The sequence below is a fragment of the Phalacrocorax aristotelis genome, chromosome W (assembly GCF_949628215.1).
Source record: "Phalacrocorax aristotelis chromosome W, bGulAri2.1, whole genome shotgun sequence".
NCBI lineage: Eukaryota > Metazoa > Chordata > Aves > Suliformes > Phalacrocoracidae > Phalacrocorax > Phalacrocorax aristotelis.
Window position 1 is genome coordinate 27,205,655 of NC_134310.1, and position 26,604 is coordinate 27,232,258.

General features: G+C 37.3%; 1 protein-coding gene and 2 long non-coding RNA genes across 8 annotated transcripts in view; 2 read left to right on the plus strand and 1 right to left on the minus strand.

The window, feature by feature from the left end:
• LOC142049855 (uncharacterized) overlaps positions 1–26,604 on the minus strand; it is a 704,768-nt gene that overhangs the window by 493,261 nt on the left and 184,903 nt on the right. The window lies entirely within an intron of this gene.
• Positions 1–26,604, plus strand: part of LOC142049314 (F-BAR domain only protein 2-like) — a 105,315-nt gene that overhangs the window by 51,889 nt on the left and 26,822 nt on the right. For 4 of the 6 annotated variants that reach the window (XM_075076918.1, XM_075076921.1, XM_075076917.1 and 1 more), the window contains exons 9-17: positions 3,023–3,067; positions 5,475–5,547; positions 9,273–9,297; positions 14,760–14,814; positions 22,375–22,553; positions 23,115–23,129; positions 23,555–23,579; positions 24,396–24,438; positions 25,098–25,192. In XM_075076918.1, coding sequence (XP_074933019.1) covers positions 3,023–3,067; positions 5,475–5,547; positions 9,273–9,297; positions 14,760–14,814; positions 22,375–22,553; positions 23,115–23,129; positions 23,555–23,579; positions 24,396–24,438; positions 25,098–25,192 — 555 coding nt within the window. The remainder of the gene's footprint in view (positions 1–3,022; positions 3,068–5,474; positions 5,548–9,272; positions 9,298–14,759; positions 14,815–22,374; positions 22,554–23,114; positions 23,130–23,554; positions 23,580–24,395; positions 24,439–25,097; positions 25,193–26,604) is intronic. The other 2 variants (XM_075076922.1, XM_075076919.1) reach the window with 1 other exon arrangement.
• On the plus strand, positions 18,228–20,302 carry LOC142049315 (uncharacterized). Its single transcript, XR_012657679.1, has 3 exons — positions 18,228–18,323; positions 19,784–19,845; positions 20,173–20,302. It is a non-coding gene; the product is annotated as an uncharacterized LOC142049315 (long non-coding RNA).

The window sequence follows — 26,604 nt, forward strand, 5'->3', positions numbered from 1 at the left end:
CAGCTTAAAATGTCTATGTATTTACAATATGTAGTAGAATGGGAGCACTGTTAGGAATTTGTATTTTGTCTTGTCGTATTGAATAATTAGACTTGCATTTGAAGTTATTTAATAATTGAAATTTAAAGGGCATTTAAGAATGCCATTTGAGATTGGCCTTTTGATATTCTGCTCTCAAGAGCTTCATTTGGAGGCCAATTACATTATGATAAATGGGGTATTGATGGGTTCTATTCCTAGATTCTCATCCTGCTGCTGGTTTTACAAGCACCCAGAGTTCTTTTACCAGCAGGGAAAATTTTGCAGACTCGATCTTAATTGCAATAAATACAAGTCATTACTTTGAGCATACCTTTTTTATTAATTTTTTTTAAATCATTAGGTCTCTGCAAATTTTCAAAGAAAATATCTGGTAGATTTTATCTAATGTCTAAAATAAATTTGTTTAACATCAGTGAGTATCAAGATACATAGTCAGATTCTCAATTGCCTTTCTGTTTGTTTGACATAAGCATAATTTTTCTCATTTGCAGTTTGAGAAATGCTATCAAAATGTAGTGTTTATACTGGGTCAAATACAGATTTACACTGCAAGAGTTAAATATTTGTGTTGGGGATTACATTACAAATAGAACCATTTGAGGTACTTTGTGTTTGATTCATGCAGTTAATCCCAGTTGTGTAATTCACAATGCTAATTCACAGCTAAATTATTTTTTACTTTCATTGTAGCATCTTTAATTGCAGCACAATTGCTATGTTGTACTATTTAAAAACAAGCTTAAGCTTGTAGTCTCCATGTTTCTTGTATCTAAGATCTGTTTATATCAGCTACTTATTTTAAGACTAAGAGTATGACATTCATTTCAAAAAGAGTACAAGTAAAAACACTGGAAAATGCTTGCAAGTACACCTTTTATGTGAAAACACCCTCAAAATTGCACAGCTCTCGGTTTTATGGTGGATGCTCTAGAATAATTGTCATTTCATAATAAGATAAATAAATCCGAGTATTTACTAGCATGTGTGTTTTGGGGTAGGAGTGAAAGTAGTTTCTGTATTTGAGGTTTCCACAATCTATTTACTTCCAGTTGCTTGTAATTGAAATTTTCAAGGTTTCAATCTCTCACTTGGAAGTAGTTGCATAAGGTGCAATGGCGGGGGGGGGGAAGTTTGGCTACCTTAGAGTATAGAATTGGGAATAGTTTTGTGGGTTTTTTTCCTCTGTCTTATCTTTAATGTGTGTATATATAAACTTTTGTATATTCCCTCAAAATTATTACAGAAAGATAAGTAATAACCTCTGTGTCACAGTGCTAACATGCTAAACTTTGTTTTTACTTTTGTTCGTTTAGTTGTAAGTTACCGTTTCAAACACAGGCCAAGGGGCTAATTCTTAGTAGGGGCTGGAAGTAACGGTGCCTGTTTGCATGTGCTCTCTGCTTTCTTTGCACTTGCACAAGTGCTGGTGTGATTCTGCCATTTTAACTCCCTGAACGAGGTCTTATGGAAAATCACTGTTTTTCTGCAAGTTTGCTCCCGAAAATGGCTCACAGCAGGGTTAAATAAATTCTAGACCTAGCCAGATTTGAAAGAATGAGGGTTAGGACTGCCCTTTGCGACTGTTATGTTGCATCAACTTGTCGCAAATTCTGATTTAGGATCCTGCCAACTAGACCAATTTGTTGTGAATGGGTGATTTAGACCACTTAAAGAACCACTGTCAAAGGTATCAGAAAAAGTGGTTTTATTGTAAAAGCGCAACTTAACAAAGTTCAATGGCAAGGTTCACTCTATAACTGTACTGCACAAAGGATGTAACAATGATTCAAAGATACCAAGACAAGAATCAAAGTTACCAAGACAAAATCTTAGTGTGCTATAATACAAGGTTTGGCATGATATTGGTTGCTTACCAAAGATCTATTGTTGGTAAGAGGTCTCTCTGCCTCGAGGGGCAACCTTGAGAGGCGTCCCAGCTCAAGGGGAGATCACCACCATGCAGCCACGCTGCCTAGCAGGGAGCGCTCAAAGAAGGCTCACTTAGGCTGTCATATTTATGGGATGAAGTCGTTGGCTTGTAGTCGCAGGAGACTCCTTGTACCCACAACTTACTTTGTTCCTCGACAAATGACTCTTGGAAAAGCCACCTGCTATTCATGTGTTAATTGCATGATCAGTGTTCCAAACTCATATGCATCGATGCTCACTGTGTCACTCTGCTCCGTTGTGGGTTTTCAGAGAGCAGATTGGAACTAGAGGAGTTCTTGACCTGGCTGTGGCTCAGGCCTTTACCTCCTTTGAAGCCTGTACCAAACTATCGCTAGTTTGGTTAAGGAGTTGAGTGCATCCATCACACAACTACAATGGGAAGCCATAATAATGAACTTATTTAGATATGGCACTTAACCAGTGCTCTCTGCTTTTTTGTCCTGTTTACTCTTAATGATTTTTAAAAAGCTTTTTATCTTTATTGCTATGTTTAAGATTCTGCATATCACTTTTAACTGTCCAGGTAAGTGGCTATGAAGAGGAAACAGAGGAACTAACAATATAGAGTTAGAAAAAGTGTGAATCTCAAAATTAGGGCTATAGCTATGCTTTTCTCCTTTTTGATTTTTCTTTACATAGCTCTTGTTCATTAAAAGAAGATAAAGCAAAAGCCTTACACTGATACTATATTATAGATGCAATTTTGAATGAGAAGAGGAAACAAATTAGAAATGTTTCATGTGTTGTAATAACATAGGCAATTAAATCATATTTAGACAGTGAGCACTAGTATTTTAATTTTTCAGTATGAAAGAGTAAAAATATCTAATGATTTGCTGTACATGTATGATTTTGCAATCTGTTTGACCACTGGCAGAGTAATTGTGGTTTTCAGTTACCACCTAAATTTTTAATTAGATTATTTAGTATTTTCAGGAAATATTAATAGTTGTTAAAAATATCTTAGGGTTTGACTTTCATTTGAGATTAAATTTAACCTAATGTTTACCTTAATTGTCATTTCTTTAAGGCCCTATTGAATTTGAAGAATGTAACGCATCCAGTGCAGTTGAAGGTGAGTTGTTGTAGCAATTATTTACCTAACAATCCTGTGGATAGGACCTGAAACTGAGGGGAGAAGGATATTCACATGTGAATTTTGTATAACTTTAAAGTATTCCAATAGACCAAAAAGCTGTTTGTCTTCTGAGAAGCAAACTTGTATGAAAATGAGACCTACAATACTTTATAAGCCTAATGCACGATGGTCAGAGAATTTTAATGTTTCTTATAAATATACTTTGGCTAAGACCCTGTCATTGCAGAGGTTTGGATTTGGTTAATTTATGACTGTGTAACTTAATTTGCAAGTGTCAAAACATGGCCCAAGCTCTTTCCATTGTTGCCATGATAGTTATACCAATTCTAATGCAGTGTTATGGTCACAAAGCCTTCCTTTGGTGTAGCTTATTTTGCTTAGGGGATTAAGTGGTTAAGAACTATATAAGCTATATATTTACTTTTGGGACAGAGGAGTTGACAGTGTAGCTATAGCAGCTGACAACTTTTAAGTAGGCAAGATTGCAGCTGAGACTTAAAATCTTTTTTGACTGAAGCAGAGAAGATCCTTGTTCAGAAACTACTCTCATACTCCATTTGTCATTGTTTTGGGCTGGATAAAGCACAGAAAGGAAATAAATCCCAGACTAGTATTTCAAAATAATTTTGGAGCAATTTCTGTCTCTGTTAAAATGTAAGATATGGCTGAGTTTATAGCTACCTGATTTGTGAGAAGTTTTGAGTTATTTCACCCTGAAAATTTCAAAAAGTGAAGAGATTCCTTATGTGGTGTGTAATGTATTTCTGTAAAGGGGAAGATAGTGGGATTTTTTACGTGCTCGAATTGTCAGTTGTGAAATTTTGGGAACCAAATTTTTTCCACCATTTTGCTTAAAAGCTTGCTGTAGGTAATATCTTACATCAAAACAAAATTGTAGGTGAGTTGGATCAGATGCTTGCACTCGGTTATTTTGTTTAAAGTTTGGCAGTCTACTTTGATTAAGCAAAAATTGGGGAGAGAAGCAGACGTGACAGGAAGTCTGATGGAATGTTTAAATGTATTTTAATTTTAGTACATTAAATGGGTATGAAAGCAAAGTTTTTTTTCTGTACTAAAACTATATATATCCAGTGCTAAAAACAGGGAAGAAAAGACAGAAGGGAGGCATGGTTCCAGTCTCAGTGGGAGCCAGCATTAGAGCTGGCTATATCACTGGGAAATCATGAACTCGGCATCAGCTGGACAGCCAAGAGATGTTCTTGTTTTTACAGGGCCAAGATGCTACTTCTTAGGAGAGACAAGGGCTTGCAGCTACCAGGAACATGCAGGGAAATAAGAACAGGGTGTTGAACTGCAGCAGTAGCTGAGAGAGGCAGGTTTCAGTTTCTGATTCAAGTGCGTTGGCTATTCAGGACTGGCTGGAGCAATAGCTGCTGTTGAGTTTCTGTGAGCAGAGTCCCTTTCCTCAAAACTGGCAGTGCACCCATCTTCTATAAAATAAGTGACAGTCTAGCATACCCAGCTTGGAGAGTTGAATGTACAATGCAGATCAGTTTTATAAAGATTTATGTTATTAATGTGTTGCTTGAACCATATTTTAATTTTTTTTTTGTATGAAGCTGATGTGGTTTAACCCTGGTAGGCAGCTCAGCCCCACACAGCTGCTCACTTACTCCCCTCACAGTGGGATGGGTGAGAGAACCAGAAGAGCAAAAGTAAGAAAACTCATGGGTTGAGATAAAAGTTTAATAGGGAAAGCAAAAGCTGAGCACACAAGCAAAGCAAAACAAGGAATTCATTCACCACTTCCCATGGGCGGGCAGGTGTTCAGCCATCTCCAGGAAAGCAGGGCTCCATCACACGTAACAGTGACTTGGGAAGACAAACGCCATCACTGAACATGCATCCCCCCCTTCCTTCTTCTTCCCCAGCTCTATATACTGAGCATGACGTCATATGGTATGGAATATCCCTTGGGTCAGTTGGGGTCAGCTGTCCCAGCTGTGTCCCCTCCCAGCTTCTTGTGCACCCCCAGCCCACTTGGTGGTGGGGTGGGGTGAGTAGCATAAAAAGCCTTGACTCTGTGTAAGCCCTGCTCAGCAACAACTAAGACATCTCCACGTTATCAACACTGTTCTTAGCATGAATCCAAAACATAGCCACATACTAGATACTGTGAAGAAAATTAACTCTATCCCAGCAAAAACTAGCACATTGTGTTACTGAACAACATATTGGGATAACATTCCCTTAGTTTGGCTCCATACCTACCTCCACTGTTAGAATTTTTGTTTTGTTTTGTTTTATATCACTCATTATGGCAGCATTTAAAAGGTATTGGCATTTGTATGCACCAGTGTTTGACATTGCTAAATATATACTAATCTCTTTGGTCTTTAAATTTAAAGTGTTTGTTCCATAGGGACAAAAGCACGGAAGAGGAAACCTTTTGGTTTATCAGGAATAATGAAGAAAGAAAAAGATACTGAGTCTGTGTAAGTATATTTCCAGCTTGAAGCCTTGTCTTGTATGAAAACTAGAGATAATAGATAGAGCTGATGTTAAAAAAAAGGTTTTATAACAGACGTTTAGAGGAAAGCTACAAATATGAAAACATCACAGCTATTTAAGATTTTTGTAAGTAACAATTTTAAGGAAATAACATAAATGTATTCATAGTAGTCCACTCGTTTCATTCTTTCCTCTGCATAGGTAAGTAGTTCTCCCTTGTTCTACATTTGAATGTGGTTCTCGTGTACTCCTAACGAAATACAGCTCTGTATGTGGAAAAAGTACTGTATGTCTATGTTTGCGGAATTGAAGCTTCAGTTATTCTTTTGTTAGAAAAACTTTTGTGTACAGAAGGACAGAAAAATGTTTGAATTTTTTTCAGTAAATTGTGTGTGCATTAATTTCTGACAGACCATAATTCTAACATATGATTGATGTCCCAGCTATATTTGTCATATTCACTGCACGCTCTCTGTCTTAGATGGATTGGTAGCATTCTACGTATTAGTAATTATAGTTACTATATTTCAATGTATTTTGTTCATAATTTCTAGATGCGTTTTCTCAGTAAAAGTATTTGATTTAATAGAAAATAGCTTTCAATTTAACAGAAACTTAGCAATATAGAAATATTATCAGTGGCAACATCTGTATACATTCTTTTTAAAAAATTTTTTAACCAGCCTTGTTTTTTTTAATATAGTGCTGAAAAATTAATGACCTAAGAACTGCAGATGCTAATTATTTGTACAAAGTGCCTTATAGCTATTTTTGCTATTTTTCTTTTGGTATTTGATTTTTTTTTAATAGAAATATGCTTCTAAACAATACTTTTTTCTTCTCTCTGTCAAGATGCCATTAGGGCTCCAAGGTCTTATTTTTTTAATTCATTCCTCTCTATTTCTGTTCTTTCTGTGATTTAATCTTTCCCCCACCCTCTCTTCTGTACTATATTATGCTGAACTAAATGGTGAGAGAAATGCTGCCTGTCCAGATCCCTCTGCAGAGCCTTCCTATCCCTGAGCAGATGGATACGCCTGCCCAATTTAGTGTCGTCTGCAAATGTACTGAGGGTGCATTTGATCCCCTCATCCACATCATTGATAAAGATATTAAACAAGACTGGCCCAAAAACTGAGCCCTGGGGAACACCACTTGTGACCAGCCGCCAATTGGATTTAGCTCCATTCACCACAACTCTCTGGGCTTGGCCATCCAGCCAGTTTTTTACCCAGCGAAGAGTATACCCATCCAAGCCATGAGCTGCCAGCTTCTCTAGGAGGATACTGTGGGAGACAGTATCAAAGGCTTTGCTAAAGTCCAGGTAGAAAACATCCACAGCCTTTCCCTCATCCACTAGGCGGGTCACCTGGTCATAGAAGGAGATCAGGTTGGTCAGGGAGGACCTGCCTTTCTTGAACCCATGCTGACTGGGCCTGATCCCCTGGTTGTCCTGGTCCTCACATGCCTGGTGAGTGTGCTCAAGCTGAATCACTCCATAATCTTCCCTAGCACTGAGGTCAGGCTGACTGGCCTGTAGTTGCCCAGATCATCCTTCTGGCCCTTCTTGTAGATGGGCATTGCACTGGCAAGCCTCCAGTTGTTTGGGACCTCACCTTTTAACCAGGACTTCTGGTAAATGGTGGAGAGTGGCTTAGCAAGCTCCTCCGCCAGCTCCCTCAGTACTCTTGGGTGGATCCCATCCAGCCCCATAGACTTGTGAGTGTCCAGGTGGAGCAGCAGGTCATAAACTGCTTCCTCCTGGGTTATGGGGGGTTTATTCCACTCCCCGTCCCTGTCTTCCAGCTCAGGAGGCTGAATACCCCGGGGATAACTGGTCTGACTGAGGCAAAGAAGGCATTTAGTACCTCAGCCTTTTCTTCATCCTGGGTGGCAATGTTTCCCTCCACGTCCAATAGAGGCTGGAGTTTCTCTTTGATTCTCTTTTTATTGTTAATATATTTGTAAAAACATTTTTTGTTATCCCTTACAGCAGTGGCCAGGCTGAGTTCTAGCTGGGCTTTTGCTTGCCTAATTTTTTCTCTGCATGACTTAACGAGGTCTCTGTACTCTTCTTGTGTTGCCTGCCCCTTCTTCCAAAAGCCATAGACTCTCCTGCTTTTCCTGAGTCCCAGCAAAATCTCCCTGTTCAGCCAGGCTGGTCATCTTCCCTGCTGGTTTGTCTAGGAGCACTTGGGGACAGCCTGCTCCCGCACCTGCAAGACTTCCTTCTTGAAGAAAGCCCAGCCTTCCTGGACTGCTTTGCCCTTCAGGACTCCCTCCCAAGGGACTGTCCCAACCAGTGCCCTGAACAGGCCAAAGTCTGCCCTCCAGAAGTCCATGGTAGTGGTACTTTGCCAAGAATCAAGAACTCAGTCATATCATGGTCGCTAAGTCCAAGATGGCCTCCAATCGCCACATCTCCCACCAGTCCTTCTCTGTGAACAGCAGGTCAAGCGAGGCACCTCCCCTGGTACACTCAATTACCAGCTGCGTCAGGAAGTTATCTTCCACACACTTCAGGAACCTCCTAGACTGTTTCCTCTCTGCTGTGTTGTATTTCCAGCAGACATCTGTTAAATTGAAGTCCCCCACTAGAATAAGGGCAACCGATTGTCATACTTCTGCCAGCTGCTTGTAGAACAGTTTAGAACAAGTAGAAACAAATAATATAAATCGAGTTTCAGTCCAACTTGTTGAAACCAAGTCAAATTATTTTCCCATTTCAGAGTGTCTGTGCTGATTTACATTTTCTGATTACATCATTGTGCCATGAAAGACAAAATTTCTTCTAGAAAGAGACATCCATCTTTTCCTCTTTTTTTAATAAGTACAAATTTAAGATGTTCAGTTTGACTGCATAAAAACTGTTGTTCAGTTACACTGGCACTTATGGCATTATTTGTCAGGATGCAGATTAGAGAGGGTGTGTATGCTACTCAAGTATTTCCACATACTGTAAATCTAATTGCTTCTGCTTTTTGCATGCATCAGTGAGATTCAGCATCGTTAATTTTTAAAAATGTTACTGCTTAAATCCAAGTTATAGCAGAAAAATGTAACACTTGTGAATAATGTGCTTGCAATCACTGCCTTTCTGCTGACAACTTTTTTTTTTTAAAGTGTTTCTTAAGAATGCATTCTTTTATTTTTTTCTGGCATCTTCTGAGGCTTGACTGCAACTTTGCTTGACAAACTCAAACTAAGAATGAAATTCCAAAACAGAGAAGCTCTGAATTCCTTTAAGAATAGTCTTGTTTTAAGAACTAGTTATTGTCCAAAATGTTTTGCAGTTGCATGTGGACTATTTCATTAGGATTGGTGACTTTTATTTATTATGCACATCATCCATAGAGACCTGATTCTTAAAGTATATTCATCCAAAATACAGCGTGATACTCTGGACTTCCCTTGACTTATTTTTGTATTATTTTTTCCCCACTGTGGTGTGAGTTCAGTTTTTCAGCATTTACTATGATTTTTTTTCTTCTGCAGTGCTTTTACCATAAACTTTCAGCATATTTTATTTAAATCTCATTCAGTTGAATGTGGATTATTTATAACAAAAGTTTTAACAGAATTTGAGAGGCAAATGGATCAAATGCAATGTTTCAAATTAATTGAAAATATTAAAGGAAGTACCAGAACTGTATGAATTAAATAATTTGTGCATTTTATAATTGTATATTTTATTTATTTTTTTTAATAGGGAGTGTCCAGATACAGACTCAGTTGTAAGTAGACTTATTTCCAACACAAATGCATATGCTAACATTGTCAAGCAATACAATCTGATGAAACTTGACTTATATGCCATACCTGCAATGTATTATATATGATAGAGGATTTAATATTTTGATGACATAGTTGAAGTCTTAATTTTGTTCAGAACATAATCTTTAGCAGTATATACAAATATGTGTCAGTAATACATTTATATTTCCTAACAATCTTAGGTTTTAAACAAGGTGTTTTTACTGCAATTATATGCTACTTTGTTTTGCAAGTTAATAGTTTAAATTGCTTGACTAATAGATTCTAAAGAAGAAAAGTGTTCAGAGGACCCAACTTAGCGTCATCATGTTCCTCTGCTTACTACTATCTCTTTGGAGAACCCTTCTAATAATAATGGGGTTCTGCATGATTGCTGGCAATAGTGTGTAGGAATATACTGTTTTAAATATGGCGGCTTTTAAATGCAGTATCTCAATGCACTTTATTCATGGTTTGTTTTTCATTGCTCTCAGTTTGATGTGATATGTCTTACAATTTTATTTATTAAATTCAAATAAGTGACAGTTGCAAAAATGAAATTGGTATGTTAATGCTTTTTTATGTCCTTAATTGAGCATTTTCTTTTTACTTAAACTTTACTTTTTTACTTTTTACTTGAATTATATGTAACAGAGATTGCAGCTCCGTATAGCTATAGTAGGGTATAATTTACAGAATGATTTAAGTGATGTTCTGTAGACTGATTTGTTTTTCAGTTCATTTAGATGGCAATTATATTAAACAACTTAAGTTTCCAAGCTCACCCGTTTTGTGGATATTCTTTGTATTTAATATCTGGGAGGTTTAGTACCTGTAGTACCTACGTAAAACTTATTTTGAGAAACTTGGTTTAAAAAAATCTAGTAGAACCATCATTTAAATAAGGAAAACTAAGTTTTGACATGTAATAGAACTATATGTGCATGCACAGCCTTATAAGCATCATTTTGAGACAGTTATTTTATCCTGTACAAAGTCATCTTGATTTAGAGAACATTTCTTGGGTATGTTTAAAGCGAAGTAACTTTAGAATCATCCCTATAATAATCAAGTTTTTCATGGAAATAATGTCTTTTGACAGGTCAGGTTGAGCCATTGGAGTGAAACACAACTGGATTTGATGTGCTGTGTTTATTTTCTTCCTTGTTTATTTTGGTCTCTACATTTAAAAAAAATAATTCAACAAATTCATCTGTAAATGTGTCTGACATTCTGGCTGTATGAGGCACACCATATGATTATTTAATTGTTCTGTCTAGATGCAATTTTCATATGGTTAAAAAAAAAAGACTAAACTTTCATAGCATCTATACAAAACCGATACTTTTGTTGCATTCTCTTTTTTTTAATGCCCAACATTTTATGAATGCATTTGGAATTTAAAATGTGGTCTATCATTTCTTCCTGCTTTTTACAAGCAACAGTATTATTCAGAATGGTAGAATGCTTTAATAGCAGAAGCTATTACAGTCCTTCTCATGAAAAATTATGTAGCATACCATAGCACCCCTTACAAACAAGCCCCCCAGAGTACTTTTATATTTTAAGGCTGGCATCCTCTTCTAGAAGGTCCCATTTCAAATGTTTTTCATTATTCTTGTCTTTTACTGTAAGATTTCCTTTCTGTTTCATTTTTCAAGCTTGATCTAAATAGTTATAGCAATCTATATTTTTATCTCTATGAGGATTTGTTTTGTATGCATCTTTGAGATAAATTACACATTTCAAGCAATTGAACTTGGAAAAATATTATTGAAAAAAAAAAAAAACAAACTAAAGGAACTGTCTTTTTTTGTTTGATTGCTAGAAAATACTGAGGACCAGCCCTCAGAAAATTCAACTTACTTAAGGTGTCCCAATTATGATTTTGGTCAGCTTTGGTCACTCACAGAAAATCTCTATGTCTGTCTTTTATATTATTAACATGATCTTTTTTTAAAATGTGCCTTTTGTTTATTTGTCAAGAATTTTAAGTGTTGTTCTCTTGTGTGAAAAGAATGTAAGAGAAAACCACTCTACAATTATTTATAGCTATAAGCACTGAGGCAAATATAATGAAATTTTAGAAATTAAGGATCTGGTAAGAACTGAATTCAATACTATACCAGTTCTATGTGATATTGTGGATCTTTCGATGTAGCCAATACCATTAGGGCCTTCTCACTAGTCCAAAATGTATAATGCAGTGTGTTCTAACTTGTATTCGCTGTTTTCAGAAAGCAAAGCAGTGAGATGGTCCTAAGAAATGTCTTTTGTATCAAAAATGGAAGTTCTCAAATTTATCTTTGGCAAGCTATCTGCTTATGCTCGTCCTTTTTTTTGTAGCCACCAGTTTACATATATTGGAAAATATAGTTTTAATGCATATGAATAAATTGCTATTTCCTGTCAATAATTTTTGTAACTGTTATAAGGGTTTTTTATGTGATCATGAGTAGGAAGGCAGCTGTGAACTGAGAACTGGTATTTGTTAAAAAGGTTGACCGCTTCAATAAGCAGTCTCTGTTTAAATATAGATTACAGTATGTCATGAGATTCAAAATTCCTGTGCTTTTATATGTCTATCTACACATGTAACTTCCATTAAGTTAAGCCTTGATAATTAAGAAAAATAGAACACTAGAAAGAGATAGCAACTGAAGTTTGGCTCTGTGCATTTATTACCTAGCAAGTTGCTCTATGGGCAGAACTAATTGTCTTGTTTCCCATGGGTTTGCCATGTCTCTAGGGATAGTCTATAGGAAGATACGAGCTCTAGTAGAAACTTTTCTTCTGGAGAAGCATTTACAAGGTTCCACTGGTGTCCAGTAAGATCTGAGTTTGGATTGCAGCCCTTCCCTTGGTTGGGATACTTGCAGATCTTTCTTCTACTTGACTGCCTATTTTCATGAAGACTGTAGTAATGTTATCTTTGAGTCCTCTATTCTTTCTGTCAAATCAATTTGAAATTGTTCAGTAAGTTCAAAAGTAATTAAGAAGGGAGCCACAGATGCACAGAAAATAATGCTGAACCTTTTTTCATAATAAACTGGAATGCAAACAAATATATCAAGACATCCAAAACTTTTCATTAACCTCTTTACATATGAGTGTGGCATAATTAAGGTTATATAGATCTATACACCATTTTTATTGCTAGGGACTGATTGAATTTGGAACTTTCAAACTCTAATTTGTGGAACACAAGTGTAACCTTTAGTGAAATTAATTTTTTTTATTTGCATTTTGTAATGTTTAGTTCTGACATATTTTGAATAGCTGCCAATGATACAGGGTACGAGACTTCGTAGTCACAGTACAAGATAGCAGAAGCACTTTGGATACCTGATTTTCTTTCTGCAGATCTGGCAATGGAAGAAAGTGACTGGCTGCTCTTTGTGTATCTTTTGGGTTAATAGGCACCCTAAGGAGAGGAAGCTGAGAATATGTTATACCTCTGTCTTAACCTAAGGATAAATAAATAAGTCAAAAGTGGACAGGCTCTTTTTATTCCTGTTTGAGTTATGAGCTTCAACTGCTTACTTTGAGTTCACTTTGGTCCTCATCTGGATGTACAGGAAGTCAGTCCAGTTCAGTAAAATGATAGAAAGTTCATCTGGCAAAAAAAGACAGTGAGCTGTTCAGCTCAGTGGTATCTTGGAGCATATTCTGAGGAAAACTTGATAAGCAGCTCTTATAACCACCGTAGATATCCCAGGAGAAATGGGCAGAAATCAAACGGAAATGCAGTTAAGCTTCTTTGTTTCTTGACCCATTGACCAACCTGTGAGCAGCGCTAATGTTGCTGAGGAAGGGCCAAATGAAGTAGCTAGACTACAATATGCTCCACATGTTCCTTTCTTTGTACATACCTCAGAGGAACCAATTACATGGTTATGGTGTGGCTTCTTCCATTGCTTTTTGGATGCCAGATGGGACAGAGGAAGGAAACTGAGTCAAAGTATTGACCAAAACTCTAAAAATAAGTTTTGGGAGTAGAATGCTCAGTCCTCATGCTTTTTGTATAGGCAGTTTTACTTTGTTATTTATTATGTCCTTATGTTTTATTTCTTTAAAAATATTATTCACCCCAGAAAGTTTGTAGAACATACTAATGCAAAGGCAGAGTTATAAACCCTAAATTTTTTATGTATATTTAAAACTATGAAACTTCTACTGCTGTTACAAAATGTAGATTAGTAAATAAAATGATGATGTTTCAGAAAGCAGAACTGTCCAAGTGGTCAAAATCTTGAAAACAATATTTTGAAATTACTTCTTAGCTTGTAAGTAAGCTTTTTGAGGTACCATTTTGCTTGTATGACACATCTTGTCTTTGTCAATACAAAGGTGCATTAAGTACCTCTTCCACCCGTTGGCATTTTTATAAGAAATTTATAACTGGTGAAATTTTGAAGACATCTGGGTTATGTTTTTTGTAATAAACTTACTGTAGCATCTCAGCAGTTCACATAGACTAACTATGCATGCAAAGTCGTGAGTGGGCTTTTCTTTTTCTGTTTTGTATGGGGAAAGTATCTGTGTATCCAAGTCTATCCCTTTATATATAATATATGAGTGTGGGGTTTTGCACATTTTCAAAATTTAGATGATCATATTAGAGACTTGTTTCTCTCTGTCTCAAAGCACTTTTATGAAATTAAGCACTTAGCTAAGAAATCTAAATTAATTTAAGCATAATTCTCTTCGATTAATATTTAATTGCCTGCAAGGACTGAAAAACTGAACTAGTTTGAAGTTCCCAGGTGCTTATTAACTTTAAAAATCCAGGACGGTGCTGGAGGTACATAAATGAAAACTTTGGAATCTGATTTTGAGCACTTGTATTTTAAGTTTCATCCATGCATTTTAATTAATGTGGATATTTTTTGCTAAAGCAACAGTACAGGCTTGCTGTCTTTTCGGGGGGAGAGAGGAAGTTGCAACCTGTATAACTTGGAATGCTTTTACTCACATATTAAAGTACTGACTATTACTTAGGAAGGGCTATGTTCCTGCACCATCAGAGCCTCCAGTGGCTTAGCTGAAAGAATTAGAAGTAGAAATTGGGAAAATATTTGGGGCTGAGAGGATTGTAGGCTTATTTAGCACTCAGTAATAAAGTTAAAATGCTTCTGTTGGTTTCTGACCTTTTTGACAGAATACCAGTAAAAGCAGATGCATTAAAACTTGCCAGTTTTCATAGGAAATTTGGAGGTTGTTTTGTTGCATTGTGTTCCTGAGGTATCTTATCTTTCACACTACTTCTGAACTATAGAGCATAACTTATAACTGTAATAATTAATAATGAATAACAATGGCTTTCATGAGGTGTTGTAATCAAATTTTAATTTGTCAATGAGATAAGATTCAGTCTGATGTAAGAACAACATATATTTTTTAGTTATTTGTCAATACCATAATTTTTGATTTTTGTTTTTAGAACATTCCGGATGTAGATGATGAAGGATACAGCATTAAACCAGAAGCATCACAGGATATCCTTTCTGCTATTATTGTGTCTTAGGAACTTTAAGAGAATGTTTTTTGTCTGATGGTAAAAAAAAAAACAACAACCCAAAACCAACCAAGCAAACAAAAAAACCCAATAAACCACCCAAACCAAAGAAAAAAAACCCTGAATAAAAGCTTTAAGGTAACCATACGGATCTTTCTCCATGAAAAGCTTTCAGAGAGTTTGTAAAGTTTGTAAACTCTTTTAAGCATACTGAGTGGTTTTCTGTTCTATACCTGTGCTCTCCCCACTTTTTAATAACACCCTTAAAAAGAGTGGGATCTCCAGCAGTCTAGAAATAGAATTTCTGTTAGTTAATGAAGCATCATGCTGTTTCTAATTGGTGTTTCTAGCTTTTATTGTATTTTTAATGATAGTTTTGATATGCAGAATAGATTTTTTTGTTATGAGTAATTTTTTATGTATTTAATGATTTTCTCTGCTCTTCCTTTGGAGAAAAAAGATTCTTGTCCTCTTTTTTCCTTCCATCAGAAACAGAGGGAAGCTCTTTTTAAGAGCTGGGAATAATTGCTGTATATCTAAGCAAGCCTAATATGTTAGCAAGATAGCTAATTTTTGGAAATGTATTCACCAATTTTTCTGGGGACTAAAATAAAAGGTAAACTTACACTTTGCAATTACTTTAAATTGTGAAAACTTTTAACCAGTTGAGAGCACCTTAAAGTGGGCCAGTCCATCATCATAGCTTCTCTGTTCTCATCGACTTTGCCGAATATGTCTCTGTTGCCCCCAGTGAAGGTTCCTGTACTGATAAAAATGGTTCATGTTACCTCTTACTTGCATAATTGGTATAAAAGTAAAAGACTATTATCCAGTTTGGGGGGGTGCATTGTCTCATGTTTTACATATTTTTATGAAATGGAGGCAGGACTGAATAGCATTCGTGCTTTGTAAATTATTCACCTGGGCATCCTTTCCTCCATTATCCTTTTTGTCATGAGGCAATGGAAAAGGCCATACATCCAGTGGAAAAAGCTCAATGGTTAGCAATTCCTGTCAGCCAGGTAGTACTTCAGCTTCTAAAAATCTTGAACAGACTCACAAAGTCATCAGTTCTGTTCCTCTTTTCCTCCCTTAGCCTCCAAGAGTGGATATTTATTCTATTGATAGGAACTCTTGAGGTGATTTTTTGTAGGACATTCTTTTACCATAACGGCAGTCAGTCCTAATAAGGTCAGTCTTAAGTGTTGGAAAAACACTAATCTTAAATTACTGACTGACCTTTCTGTTCATGGCATTCAGGTCTAAACTGAACTTTGTCAGTAACCATTTAATAGCCCTACAGCTCATGCCACTTTACAAGAGCCATCTGATTCGTAGGAAATGAATCTTGAAACTCAATGATAACTTTCAAGGCAAGAAATCTTTTGGTGAAATGAAAAACGACTTGTCTCTTAAAGTTTTCTTTTCCAGATGTGAATCATTTTAGGGGACAGATAGCCCATAAGATGAAGACATTTTACTTTTTCCTCACCATGTCTTAGGGTTTCTTTCAGTTGAATTGGATTTGGAATATCTTTAGGGTTCAGGGTTTTAATCTTTGTCAGGGAATATTTTGAAGAGATTTCATTTAAATGGCTGGCATATTTCCAAGTGAAAATAACAGGAGTGAAGTATAGAATCACAGAATCACAGAATGGTAGGGGTTGGAAGGGACCTATGGAGATCATCTTCTCCAACCCCCTGCTTGAGTAGGTACACCTAGAGCAGGGGGCACAGGAACACATCCAGGTGGGTTTTGTGGAGTCTCCAGCGAAGGAAGTGTCCTGTCACTGGGCACCACTGAAAAGAGTCCAGTCCCATCCTCTTAACACCCACCCTTTAGATATTTATAGGTATTTATGAAATCCCACCTCAGTCTTCTCTTCTCCAGGCTGAACAAACCCAAGTCTTTCAGCCTTTCCTCATATGGGAGATGCTCCAGCCCCCTGATCATCTTGGTAGCTCTCTGCTGGACTTGCTCAAGCAGTTCCCTGTCCTTCCTGAACTGAGGGGCCCTGAACTGCTCCTTATTTTGGCATCTAGAAAAGCTGAAAGCACACAATGGTGTTTACAAACAGTTCAACATGTATGAAAAAAACATCAGTAATGGTCTGCCAGAGGAAACCATCAGGATCAAAGCCCAGCTGCTAGAGTTGCAACACTCAACCCAGTTGCTAGAGAGCAACATGTCTGTTGCTTCCAGTGTAAAACTGATGCAAAGGTAGAAAATCCATGTGAGTGACAGGCGCTGAGAGCAAGGCAGAAAAGCAAGTTTGCAGTGCCTGGTCATGACTGCAGTGCTGAGTGCTCGGCTTTGCTCAGCACCAGCACCGGCACTAGCATCCTGCCTAGGAGCAAAGCCAGCCATGCAGCACCATGCCCATGCTTGACACATGCCGGGATCGGGAGACCAGCACTGGGAATGTGGGCTGCTGCTGTTTTCAAAGTCTGCCAAAGGTGAAGGAGAGGAAAACATTATAAATGTTACAAACTTTTGTCTTGGTAACTCTGGGGATATAAGCAAAGGCATCCACATGAAAATCTCAAGATCTATCTTAAATCAAGCATACAAACTAAGACAGCCTGGAAGCCTGTGTATCAGAAGAACTGCCTCAGAGCTACTAAAATCAATTGAAAAAAAAAAACCACAAACAAACAAACCCTAATCTTTTCACCCCATCCTGCAGGCAGAAAAGAAACCCAGATATACTGGATACATATTCAAGCTTTTGCCCTTTTACACATATTACGTCTATCTAAAAGATACTGCAGTATTTGTAAATATTGTGTGTGGGATCTTAAGGAGTGCTTAGTGTTTGTCTGACTTTGCTCTCATTTATATAAGCCAGAGTTTCATCACTGATTTCAAGTACATTTTAGACCCTTAACTCCAGTATTTGATCATATTCATACTCATGACCTAACATCAATGTATTTGGCATGATATTTTATATATATATTTGTTATATATTCATTCATTTAGTTTTTCACTCACAAAAAGCTGAAGTAAAAGATCCTATTTCTAGCCAATATTGTTGCTTTTGCAAGTATGCAAGACATTGTTTTTATCAACAAGATGCTAAGTCTTGAAGAAAAATAGCTGTATTTGACATCCTATCTATTCATGGGTCATTAGCTTCCTTACATTTTTAAATGCTTCAGAACTGATGCAGAGTACAAATGCAGTGGAGTTTGACATGTTTACCAGAAAAGAAAAAGGAAGGAGAATAGCAGGGAAATTCCTACTGTCAATATTTAAAAGTGGATTATGCCTTCTATGTACCTTCTCTGTGCATTTCACTTGACACTGTCTTTTCTGAAGGGTCATGGCTCAACAGGACACGCTCACTTATCATTGCGCCTGTCACTAAGTGACCATCAGCAGCCTACCCTCACACTGACCTACACTGGGGGGTGCAACTTCTTTTCATGTGACAAGAGAACTAATTAATCCTGATAATTGAGGAATCTCCTCCCATAGGGAAAGAGGTGATTTTTTTTTGGTGTATTCTATTTGTTTTGGAAGGCTTATTAGATACATGTGAAAGTGAGTCAACAGGATTGCTTGATTAATGAGCAAATATTAATTTAGGTTGCAAAAGTTAGCCATTCTGTCTAAAATAAGGGAAGGAGAAATATTGGGGTTTTTTTTAAGAAAGCAGAGGGTATAATCTGTAATTTTCAAAGGAAGAGAAGAATAAACTTTCTTCAACTATTTTCTGCATTGCAAAAATGGTGATGCTCTTCTGAACAAAGTAAATAAAAATTTCATAGAATCATAGAATATCTCAAGTTGGAAGGGATCCATAAGGATCATCAAGTCCAACTCCCTGCTCCTCACAGGACTAGACACTGATTACAAGTAATTAAAAAAAAAAAGATAAAATAAATGAACACGTATATATTTTTCTAATATGATGTATGAGTTCAGTTCTACAGACATCTGAGTAACCATGCACATATGATCAACCTTCCACTGATTTTAGCTAAACCTCCATTTCTCTAAAAAGGATAGATCTGCTGAACTTACAATTGGGACCATGCTCTGGATTATTAGCCCCATTCTGATTTTTCCAGCTTTTAAGTTTCCATTTATACACTGAATTTCTGCTACCTTTGACTAAAGAAAGTAAACCCAAAAGCTAGCTTTATGGTTTAGTTAAAAAAAAAATATATTAGAAGTTATTAGACATTTCCTTAAAGTAACAGGTTTGGTGGCCTTTTACTTTTAACATCATCTTCATAATTCGAGGCTGAGTGACTGTCTTCCAACCACTCCAGTTATCCTGAACATGTTGACTAATCTTTTTTCATCTGCACAATGAAAGGTTTAGAAGAACTATCAGTCTTTGTAACTTAATTGTATACAAAGAATCTGACCTTCTGGGTTTAAAGTGCCATCTGTGGGCAATAATGTTATTCATCATGAAGTAATCGTTTCAGTCATTGTTGGGTTTGCACGTGTTTCAAGGCTTGTTAAATATAACTGACTCTGTGGTTTTTACCATCAAATATCATTTCCTCCTGATTCAAACACATTCAGCAAAAATGTGTTTTGAGGAGGGCACTCCTGAACTGGAAAAAGAGCGCATGTGATTTCTTAATAGGGTCTTCACCTCTCTGTGCTCCTTAAAACACAGGTCATTCAGTTCAAATGCAGCCCAGGACTTTACTCTTGCTTATGAGCACTTCCTTATGAGTCATCCCATTGAAGGGACCGGGAATACCCGCATGTGTGCGACTAATAAGCAATTGCAGAACCTGGCTAAAATGCTTAGGACCATGGTACCCAGTGGGTTGACCTTCAGTGCATCTCCAGTGAAAATGAGCTCACTCTGATCTGCAGCACCTTAACCAGAACATGGCCACCAGCTAACCTCATATGAGGCATACAGCTTTATTCCATTCTGTAATGAAATTTGTGTTATTCGTAGTTTTCTTTATTTCAGAGCTCTTCTTGGCAAGCTATTGTATTACCAACTCTTCTAAAGGTACTTCAGGCCATTCATGGGTAAATATAACTTTTTTTAATGTTGTCAAACAGTTGTACCTATCCATAATAATTACAATTTCATCATTACACCAAATCACTCTATTAAAAAAAGAGAGAGAAAAAAAAAGGAACTTGTGGTCAATTCTGGAAATCCATTTAAAGTTTTGATTTACATGTGACCATAAGGAGAAACACTGACCAGCAGTTCCTCCTAGTTTAATCAACACTGAGATTCTCATCAGCATCAATACTTGCATTTATAAGACAATAAAACTTCTAGGCAGAATTGTCTCAAAATTTGAGTGGTGATTGGAAAAATATTTGATTTTTTTTTCTTGCCTGAAGGGCAAAAGCCTGGCCTGGTCCTGCCACAGGGCTAGAGGGAGAAGGGATCACTCTGGATAATGAAGCTTTCTACTTCTGTGACTGCTGGTAGCTGGGAAGAACTGATACTGGAAGAAGCTACTTATCCCCCTCCATGGCAGCAATAGCCCCTGTTTCATCTATGTAGCCTGGGTTTCTAATGCTCAGGCACAGGCAAAACAGGCAGCACAGTCTGGTTCCTGCACCCAGAGGTAAAAGCACCATCTCCATTGCCTGTACTTAGAAACAGCCTCCAGGAAAGACCTACAGTGCCAAATCATGAGCAACCCTGAGGTTCAAAGCAGTATCTCCAGGTCTTTCAGATGCCATCTAGGTCCCCATCCTAACGGAAACATCAGAATCCTTCATATACCTAATTTCATGCCACTTCTCTGAAGAAAATCCAAACATCCCACCTAAAGTCTGCAGAAGCAAAACTAAGACAGCATATGTGTGAGGTAGCAAGGAGGTATGCCTATGTCCCAAGCTGACACTGACAGTTGTCCAGATCAGCAAGCTCATGATCTGAAACAGCAAAACGTAACCGCTATTTCCGTCAAAGCAGAACCTTGCAAGGCAACTAAGGGCCATGGGGACTTGCAAGGGTTAACAGACTTGTTAACCAAGGGTTCTTGGACTCTAAGGTAGCTTTGTCCCTGTTTCATTTGCTCTTGTGCAAAGAGAAGCACCCTGTGTGCTTGTACACAGCCGGCAAACAGAAACACAGTCAGGGCAGAAGTCACGGTTCAAGCTGTCTCACTCCTGAACAGATCTATCACACATACAGGCCTCTGTTGTGGCTGAAATGTGTTCTTATTTGCTTTCAAGATCAAGAAAATTGTTGGAAGCTATTTACTTACAAAGTACATATTGATGCATAAAAATAATAAATTTATTGATTTGTCCCTTCCAGGTCCAGAAGGGAAATTCTGAATACCCAATCTGATGTTTTGCAACACATGCCCAGTTATTTCTGGATCAAATGCTTAATCATCTCAGCTATAATTTAAGAATTTAAAGTACCATTAGGACAATCAGCCAAGAAAATGGATAGGTTAATGGATGAGAGAGCTGCGCTGCTGTATGATAAAGCATCCTAATAGAGTCTGAAGAGCATAGGATTTATTACAGTAGATTAGAAGTCCTGGGCAGACTAAAATGCCTTGACCCTGACTTCATGCCCTGGAATTAAAAATCAGCCAGTAGGGCAAATGGATATGCTACTGCCCAAGAGAGGTCTTCACAGGCACAGAAAGATATGTATGTCTATTATTTGAGCAAGTGTGTCCTTCCCCTCTCAGTTCTGGACCTCAGAGCAAGTGATAAGAGTTTATTTACTATATGCTTTTGCATAGAATATGTATGCTCCCTCTAGGTGGCAAGACACTTTTATGTTTCGGTAGAGGAAAATTTTCAGCTTGTTTCTTGTCAAAACAACTGCATCTTTTAAGACTTAGCATAGGCCTTTCAGAGCTTTTGTTCAGTGCAGTTTCTGTGCATATAAAGAACCAATGCTAAATTAATCTGTATATTTTGCTTATTTTGAGGGCTGAGGTGTCATTGTGATTCCTTTTTAGCCAAGGATGACAGTGCTTTAAGTGGCTGATGGGGTTTAGTTTACTGTGCAGCCTTCTGTGTAACTGGCATCCTTTGTTGCAAAATTTTCAGTGCCTCTGCTAAAAGGGCAAGCAATGGTAGTTGCTGCTTCCTCTACTGTTACTCTTGGTACGGATACTGTGGGCATTTCATTGCTAATTAAAAAGGCTAGGACTTTCCTTCACTTGGTTTAAAAGGATTTCTGCAATGCATACATGTTTCATACATGTGTTAGAATCCTTCATTGAGTCTTACAAATCATGAACTTAACATACAGAAGTGTTGCTACTGCAGAATCATTCATTTATTCTGATGCTTTCAAATATGCAGTTGTTCAGTTATATGACATCATGACTTTGATAACAGAATACTGTTATGAAGATGAATGGAATATAAAAACTAAATTTTAACTCAGAGATGTGAATTTTGGACAGTGGATATAATTGAAGCATCTGTATAAGTGCACAAAGAGCTTAGGCAGCATTGTTTATCTGTGGTGTTTACTTAATATAAGCATTTTGTAGAGAGTAATTATGAAACAGATTAAACAGAGGAATTTAAAGTATTTCCACCTTAACTGAGAAAAACATACCAAAGAGAGCCATTTCTATTCATCCAGTGATTCTGACTCTGAAGATGATGAACCCAGGAGGTTCCATGTAGAAATAAAACCTGTCCAGTCAAATCATAGCTCTCAGTATGCCATGCCTTCCTTGGATGAATTAAAAGTATCTATAGGGAACATCGCTCCTTCTCCAGCAATATCTGTAAGTTCCTTGTAGTTTTAATGAGTAGAGAAGTGGTAAGGAATCTTTAGTATTAACATATATTTTACTGTTCAGAATTTATTCTAGGTTCAAGTTCAATTATTCTTTTTTTCTTGTGCACTAGGTCATCTTTGATACACTTCATTGCAATTTAATGTTAAGTAATTCTCCCTTTTCAGATTTTAACTTTACTTTGAGTCTTGGGAGTGCTCAGTCCTTGTCTTACTGCTGTTGCCACCACAAGACATTTGAATACATATGGAGTTAGCTGAACGTGGCTTTTAACGTAGTTTATTAATTCATACTCAATAATATACAAAACTTTAAAACAGATTATATAATGTGGATACATAGCTTTTACAGTGCAGCTTTATTGTATGTGTTATGCCAAACCACAGAATAATTCTTTATATGGTGGGATGATATTACAAATAAATAGTATTAAAGCATGCTAGTACAGTGTTCAGATCAGAATATAGATGGCTTTGATTTTAAGGAAAATATTATGCATATTAAAATATTGATTATGATTTTTCTCTCCCCCCCCCCACGTTTTGAAAGCAGAAACAGAGTTCTGTAAGTACAAAATGGCTTTTTATTAACATTTTTAGATTAAAACCAAGTAATTGTAGTATGTAAGAATGTTATTGGGAAAACCTTAGGAATGTTTCTATTCTTATCTGTCAGGCATACCATGTGATATAAAAGCTGTTTAATTTTACTGGCCCAGCCTGTCAAGGGATTTAGTCATACTGTTGCCTTTGTGAGCTCCACAGTCTTCATTGCTGCTTTTTCTTACCAGTGTGGTGGGCATGCACTAGATGCTCTGTCCTGGCTCATGTTCTGGTCTTCTGCAAGCTCCAGAATGTTCTGCCTGGCATTGAAAGCAAAATATTGCATGGAAAGTTGAGTGGAAATAAGAACCCTGGGACTATTAAGTGTTTTATTTGACAGTCAATAAAAGAATTTATTCTTATGGGTTTGGGTTTTTTTTGTTTTAGGCACAAATGAATCAAAACTCATCCAGTAAGTGTGAATATTCAACTTTTAGTCTATTTATGTTAGTTTTTAACATAATGAAAATATTTTTTATTGTTGAAGAAATAAATTTATTAAGTATTTGTATTTTAAGTAGAAAAAATATTTCTCTTATCAGTTCTAGGTACCTTTTATGATATTTGCCTTTGAACTACTCACAGTAAATTCAAAGGACAAAATTAAGTTATTTGGTCAAAATTTCAATGCATCTAGTAGAAGCCACCCAAAGACCTCTTCTTTTTCTGTATACTCAGCTGTTCCCTATTCTGGGAAATAGATGAGGCTGTCTGCAACAGTGATGAGGAAGAAGTCCAAGAGGCAAAGGTGGTGGTGGTGGGGAATCCAATGGAAATGACTCTTGTGTAAGATCTTAAAACCCTTCCACCCACTCGAGTTGAGTATCATCCACAAAACAGCAAACTACTCTCTGTTTTATAATCAAAAACATAAAATATGGCCATGGAGATAGAGGACAGAGCATTAGTCTCTATACTTTAGGGTTTTTCTCAGTGGGAAACTAAGCCAGGTTTCCTGTAGAATAATATTGATGTAAACAGTAGAATTTAAGGAAGAAATTTCAAGTGACCAACACTTCCTCCTGAAACGCCTTGCTCTGTTTAGTCCTCTCCTTTTAGAAGGTATTTCAGGAGCATCTGAATTTATATTATCAGAGAGAATGCATTTCTTCTTCTCAATTTTAATAATTCATAATTAGTTTTGAACTGCAACTATTAGCATTTACTATCTTTTTATAATGAAGCTGAAAGATTTTTGAGTGGTGATAATACTGTGTCTTTTGCTTAGGTGAAGAGTTAACAAAATCAAAGCTTTCTACTCCAGCTAATGAGTAAGTTCAACTTTTAAAATTATATCAAGTGTAGTTTTGGGGGGAATTTGGTCTTATTTTGATCTAAGATTCCGAGACTCATTGGAAATATCAGTCAACTGCTATTTTAAGTCAGGCATCTGTTGCATTGTAAGAGTCAAAGAGTAATTATGTAACAGTGGAGATTTCTATTCACTTGGTTTCCCCTTCTAATGTATTTGCTTCATTGTGACCTGTCTCAATTGATATTTATAATTATGTGAGTACAAAATATTGGGTTTTATTAAAATTTCAGGTTTTAAATAAGATGGGTTTAGTTTCCATCATATAGTGTTCCATTGTAAAGTGTTTAATATTACAAGCCCCAAATTTGGACAGGTCTATATACATCGCTCACATATGTATATACTGAAACAAATTGATTTGTAGATATATGTCTTGTTGAAAACGAAAATAATTTACTGACATTATGAAATATGTCCACACAAACTTGCACCAAGGTATCAGTTCAGATAGCTTCCTTATGTGTAAATCAGTTCCTTGACCTGCAATTTGTAAGTACTTTTAATTTTTAGATGCAAAGACTAACTAATACAGAAGATGAATTACCAAAGTTGGAATTTTATTTTTATCAGTATATATATCTTTCATTAATATTCCAATTGTAACTCTTACTATAGAAAGGGGTACGGTGACCTTCTGGCATGGGATCCACTCTTTAGCAGTTCTCTTGAATCTTCCTCTTCAGCCTCCTTGGCATACTCATCCTCCTCAGGTAAAATATTTGATAGTAGAAAATGTTTTCTGCATATTCTTCAGGATGTTCTGTTGTTGCTTTTTTAGTCATTGCAAGGGGATGTGCTTTGACTACTGAAATGAAAGAATTCTGTAAAGCAGTATCCTATGTTATGAGTAATACACAACTCGGTGCAATATGTCAGGCTTTCAAGCTAGGGAGCAAGGGGGAAGACGGAACATTAGAAACCTTAGGAAAGTTCTATGTTGCTTTTGTCTCTTTTTCTCTCCTTCTCTTCCTTTACACAAAAAGATCATCGTCTATGCTAGAGGAAGAATATAAGCCTATTTTTTCAGTTGGTAAAGTTGGAAAATTAAATGGAGGTTGTCACAGCAACTGAGATATGCTGAGCTTGCACTGTGAATAGGGATGGGTTTCTTCTTTCTAGGAAAGCCTGTTGAACTATGTAGTACAAAGCCACTGTGGAGCTTTGCTGTGAGGAACTTGTTTCCTGTAAGAAACCATGTATCTGTTAGGAGATGTGTAGGCATAATCCAAGGGGAGCAGGAGAAAAATGGCAGGACTGAGACTGGAATTAAGGGGGAATTCCTGGCACCACCTGAGAGTAGGTGTATTGGGAGGAAGAGGGTGGGCTGAGGAGTATGGGAGGGGAGGGGGCAGATACTGTGTGGAAATTTTGGGTACAGGGTTTTGGAGGATATTAGTGTGGGCAGGACACAGGCAGGCTTTCCTGAAACTTGGTCTTTGGGGGGGGAAGTTTACAGAAATGGACAATATTGATTTTTACATTCAAAAGGCAGTGAGGGAGAGGGAGGCAAAATAGCATGTGAGTGGGTATGTGTGTTGAAAAGGCTGAGAGCAGATGCTGAGAAACTAGTTCAGAAAGAGGAAGGAGAGACTGGTTGACAGCTGCCTGAACATGAGCCAGCAGTGTGCTCAGGCGGCCAAGAAGGCCAATGGCATCCTGGCTTGTATCAGGGATAGTGTGGCCAGCAGGAGCAGGGAGGTGATAGTGCCCCTGTACTCAGCACTGGTGAGGCCGCACCTTGAGTATTGCGTTCAGTTTTGGGCCCCTCACTACAAGAAGGACATCGAGGTGCTGGAGCATGTCCAAAGAAGGGCAACGAAGCTGGTGAAGGGTCTGGAGAACAAGTCTTATGAGGAGCGGCTGAGGGAGCTGGGGTTGTTTAGTCTGGAGAAGAGGAGGCTGAAGGGAGACCTTATCGCTCTCTACAACTACCTGAAAGGAGGTTGTAGCGAGACGGGGGTCGGTCTCTTCTCCCTAGTAACAAGCGATAGGATGAGAGGAAATGGCCTCAAGCTGTGCCAGGGGAAGTTTAGGTTGGACATTAGGAAAAACTTCTTCACCGAAAGGGTTGTCAAACATTGGAACAGGCTGCCCAGGGAGGTGGTTGAGTCTCCATCCCTGG